The sequence below is a fragment of the Manduca sexta genome, unplaced genomic scaffold (genome assembly GCF_014839805.1).
Source record: "Manduca sexta isolate Smith_Timp_Sample1 unplaced genomic scaffold, JHU_Msex_v1.0 HiC_scaffold_1865, whole genome shotgun sequence".
NCBI classification, from domain to species: Eukaryota; Metazoa; Arthropoda; class Insecta; order Lepidoptera; family Sphingidae; genus Manduca; species Manduca sexta.
Window position 1 is genome coordinate 1 of NW_023592772.1, and position 4,883 is coordinate 4,883.

Consider the following 4,883-nt stretch of genomic DNA (forward strand, 5'->3'; position numbering starts at 1 on the left):
GTACATGTTTCATTTTACATCTTCAGCTTATTAAAAAATGGTTTAGTAGTAATTTTATAAGAATGTAACACAATATTTTATTGTTTTAGGGATATCCAGGGCCTGCTGGAAAAAATGCACCACCAGGACCAAAGGGCGAGAAAGGAGAGAGAGGCGAAAGTGCTCCGCCAATAAATCTAGTAGAGGTATGAATAAGTAATGTAACATGTATTTTACTTATTTAATATTGATAGAAACTGAAGCGGTTTTATTAAAATTAAGGAACTACTACTGATTACAGATATACTTTTAAAAATATTACACCAACCGACCGATACGACTGCTAATGACCAATTACCTCAGTCTATCAAACGCTCAGTGTTTTTTAGCAAAAAGTATCACAAATATATATTTTATAGTTTATTGGAATAAACCCTTGCCTATCCTCTAACATTATTATTCGTTTGATTGGTCTATCAAGTACTTAAATATATTGAATTAAATTATTTAGCAATGAGAAAGACTTTTTCATAAAAAATGAAGAGCGTTTATTTTTTTCTAACAGGAAATAGTCTTAGTGTAGACATTTATGGGTATTTTTTTATTTATACCAGTTAAAAGGTGCCAAAGGTGATAGAGGACAAGCTGGCACCCCTGGTATACCTGGGAAGGTTGGCCCTCCTGGACCTCCAGGAGAACCATGTAAAGAGACCAGCACTCGAGTTCCGTTAATTGGACCGCCAGGACCACCGGGACCCCCTGGACCTCCAGGGCATCCAGGATTGTCCATAACTGGGCCCAAAGGTGAACCAGGGAACGTCATAATTGAGAAGATAGTGAATAAGGACGGTGAGGAAAATATTATTTTTGTACACATTCTGTCGTATCATTTCTCAGATGTCTGTTGCATAAAACGAGAAATAAAATTTAAGCCTGGTTCCAGACTTATTTCTTTTTAACACGAATAATTCCGTTTACGGATTTCTGCTTGACTCACCGGTATTAACCGTCCTACCGACTAAAACTCTGCCATTACTCTCTCTCCCTAATATCGAAGGTTACAAGGTGCGCAAGCGCATGGAACCACAACCGGCCTGGTTCCAGATTGCGGTGGATTCAGTGCCTTTTTGTTATAATTGCTCTATATATTGACTTAGCTATCTTATATATGAAGTAAGGCTTTTAACTTCATTTTCTATTCATGTGTCTATGTTTTCATGCATTTTATTTTTAGCAAAATTTTGTTAGTTGTGAAGTATTATCGTTATCTTGATAAATGTTTGAAATTGTTCTAAATTAATAGTATGTAACTGTATCTTATGATATTAGGTACACTTATTTCAATAATGAATTGTCAATGTTAGACTAAATAAATAAAAAAGTTCACTGTGTCCATAACTAGTGAAACTACGTAATTTATTTTGCAAAATATTTTCAATACAAGAAAAACATTTTACAGTGAACGTAATTGTTTTCTAAATATTCTTTTGAAAACTTTATGCAACTTTAATGTTTGCGAAGTATTGTTAAAGTCAACTTAAGTGATTCTTTTGACTGCAAAATTTGTATAATGCCTGTAAAATGTTTTGTGCAAATGTGCTAAGGTTATTTTATGAAAACTGTTTAGAATATCATATATATATGAGATTATTAAATTTAAAATATTGTCTTATGCATTTTACTATTTAAAATTTGCAAAATGTTGGATAGTATATTTTCCTTCGCGTAATATCGTGACATTACTATTTACAATAATAATATTGAGTTATTTGAGTCATAACACAGGACTCATTAATAAAAGAATACAAATTGTATTAAAACTATGTTAGTAATTAAAATAATAATTTATGATAAACGTGTATATCACAGGCAAAGGTTCCATATAACTCGATTCCTACCGGCGTCACTTTATGTAGAATCTAATTATCAGTAGAACTATTTGCAGACCCTATTTATACATATTAGTACCTATATGTTGTGTCGGGTTTTCTTTCTGAAAATTTCACCTTTCGCCATTGATGTATATGTTATGTGAAAGAAAGTAACAAAAATACAATTAAATCGCGGATCTAAACGTCCTCAAGATCTTTCTTGTTCATTCCGTGGCCATTTTATTACTTTTATGCTTCTTTCTTGTTCATTCTATGCGCACCATTTTATGACTTTCATGCTTTTCAATACAATAATCAATATTATACCAACGTTTATATTTACTAACTAGCTTCCACCCGCAGCTTCGCCCGCGTGGATTTCGGACTTCAAAAATGCTATGCTGTCGTGGGATATTTTTTATATAATTTTAAGAAGAACATTTCCGTCATACATGATTTCTGTGTAGCTTTAACCATTAAGGTTGCACACGCGACGAAAGCTTAAAAAATTGAGTAACTTCTCCCGTTTTCCCAACATTTCCCTTCACTGCTCTGCTCCTATTAATTGTAGCGTGATGAAAAGTATACTATAACCTGCTCAGGAGTATGAAAAATAATTGTACCAAGTTTCGTTAAAATCCGTCGAGTAGTTTTTGTTTCTATAACGGTTATACAGACAGACAGACAGACAAAAATTTTACTAATTGCATTTTTGGCATCAGTATCGATCTCTAATAACTCCTGATAGTTATTTTGAAAATATATTTCATGTACAGAATTGACCTCTCTACACATTTATTATAAGTATAGAAGAAGAAGATATCCAATATTTGTTATACTTGTAAATGTTTTTAACTTTCTTTCTATTTCGTCTTGTATAATTTTTCTTTTCTTTCTTTTTAACTTTGACATACATACGTTCCTAGTATCACGCCTTTATACCATAGCGATGGGTAGAGATTATATATTACTTTTAGTTTTTAATTGACGCCTTATATAAAGATAATTTAGAAGCTTTATATTGGTTTCAGCAGTCGATTTCGATGAAGATGAAGATTACACAACATCCACTGTTGTTTATAGAAATAAGAGATCTTTGATGCAGGTAACTATACTCATGCAATAGCTTTTTATTAATCAGTAAATATATTTTTCCGCAGCAAGATCAACGGATAAAACATGATTATTAGACTTTGACATTCCGTTAATAATGGAAACCACATACTAGTTTTTACCTCTGCTAACCATAGATATATATCTAAGTACCTGGCAACATTATATCAAAAATCATCCCTGAATATATTTGCACCAAAAATACCAGTTTTACTTTTATGTTTTTTTTTATCATTTTGTAGTTTAGTGCGAATATGATGTGAATGTATTGCTGAATGAAAGTGTGATGTTGCCGCTGCGACGAATTCTCTTGGAGTAGTAATAGTGGGATTAGGCCGCGTAAAACTAAATTAGTTTATTGATATTTGTTTTGTTCAAATCTTACACTTTTTGTGTTAGACTTACGCTTCGAATGGCTTATTGGGATGTATTATTTTAAAAATAAGTATGTGGTTTTATTTAGCAACGCAATGTCAACGTGACCCTGTAAATAAAATAAAAATAAATATCATGCTTATAAAATACTTTTCTTTCACAGAAAACCCATTCCACACCGTTGGGTACACTTGCTTATGTTATACGTGAGAAATTGTTCTTACTAAGAGTAGAAGATGGCTGGCAATATATTCTTGTAAGTATTGATTTTAAAGTGTCGACTATATCTAATCGAATCGCGTTAATTCACTTACTATTTACTATACAACTGTGTCCATTGGGAATGCACCACCGAGCCAATCTGAATCACTGAGATGAAACAAACGTCATATGATTTGCAGCGCCTCGATTATGCTCTAGTCGACGCCAGCCTTTATTCCTAATGTGGGACATGAAACAACGGAACATGCTAGATAAGGCTACATGTCTCTCGGGACTTTTTCAGTTTTCGTTTCTATTCCATACGAAATACGTACTATTTGGTTCTATGTTTTATGCAAATTTAGACTTAAAACATTAAGATAAATTGGCTTACATAAAAATGAATGTTTCTGTAAGTTTTGTATTGTTTCCGACATCTTTATTTTTAAGACCAAAAGGATCTAAATCAATTATTTCAAATATTTTAGTCAACTCGCAGACCCTGATAACTTTTTGATGGACTATAAAAGAAAACAGTATTGTAGTAGTGTAGTATTTCTCGGAAATAAATGGACAGACTTTAAAATACTAAAGTTTAAAGCCGGTTACAGACAAAAATCTAACCTAAACTAACAAGGTCGTGGGCAGGTGGAGGGTAGGGTTGGCAGTAATCACCCTAGATTCAACAATAGTGTTAAATAATTGGGAGCATCTTTACGAACTTTACGCTTTAAACACCCTTCCCTCTATCAAAATCTGAGATCGCCGCTTAGTTTAAGCTGGCTACCCCCTTGTAAGTTAATTTAGCTTAGCTGAAATATTTTTTCATACTTATGTGCAGACACTAAACTATGTAATCTAAGGTATACGAGTATAGGTACTAAGTGTAATTTTTCAGGTATTCTAAAAGAAGCAGCTAAGCAAAATTTTATTTTAGTCTTCAACACTCATTTCTCTACATTTATGTCATGAGATTATATTCTTTCTAATACCTAAAATTACTCAAGAGGCGGATAAATGACCTAATTAAAAAGAATTAGTTGCAGGAGGTCGCTGGGTGCGGGCTGCTTAGAATAGGTTGATGTGGAAATATTTGGGAGAGGCCCATGTTCAGCAGTGGACATCCTGAGGCTGATGATGATGAATATCTAAAAATCTATGAACTTATTCTTCTCTTCTGCTTTTAGATGGGCTCGATGATGGAAGCAAAACCAACGATTATCACGCCAGAACCAGAACATAAACCTCCAGTAATTCCAACCGAAGATCCTAATGTAAGTACTATAGATTTTACTCGTGAAATCTTAATAATGATGTAATACGAGCCTGGAAAATTGGTTGAAT

The 4,883-nt window shown here is 33.0% G+C and overlaps 1 protein-coding gene across 1 annotated transcript; it reads left to right on the forward strand.

Annotated features, from left to right (window-relative positions):
- Nucleotides 1–89: 89 nt before the first annotated feature.
- Nucleotides 90–4,813, forward strand: LOC119191740 (collagen alpha-2(IX) chain-like; the record flags this gene model as incomplete). Its single annotated transcript, XM_037445608.1, has 5 exons — nucleotides 90–185; nucleotides 594–828; nucleotides 2,882–2,955; nucleotides 3,502–3,594; nucleotides 4,727–4,813. Coding segments are annotated over 5 exons (585 nt in total), but the record flags the coding sequence as incomplete, so codon positions are not given.
- Between the last annotated feature and the right edge of the window lie 70 nt (nucleotides 4,814–4,883).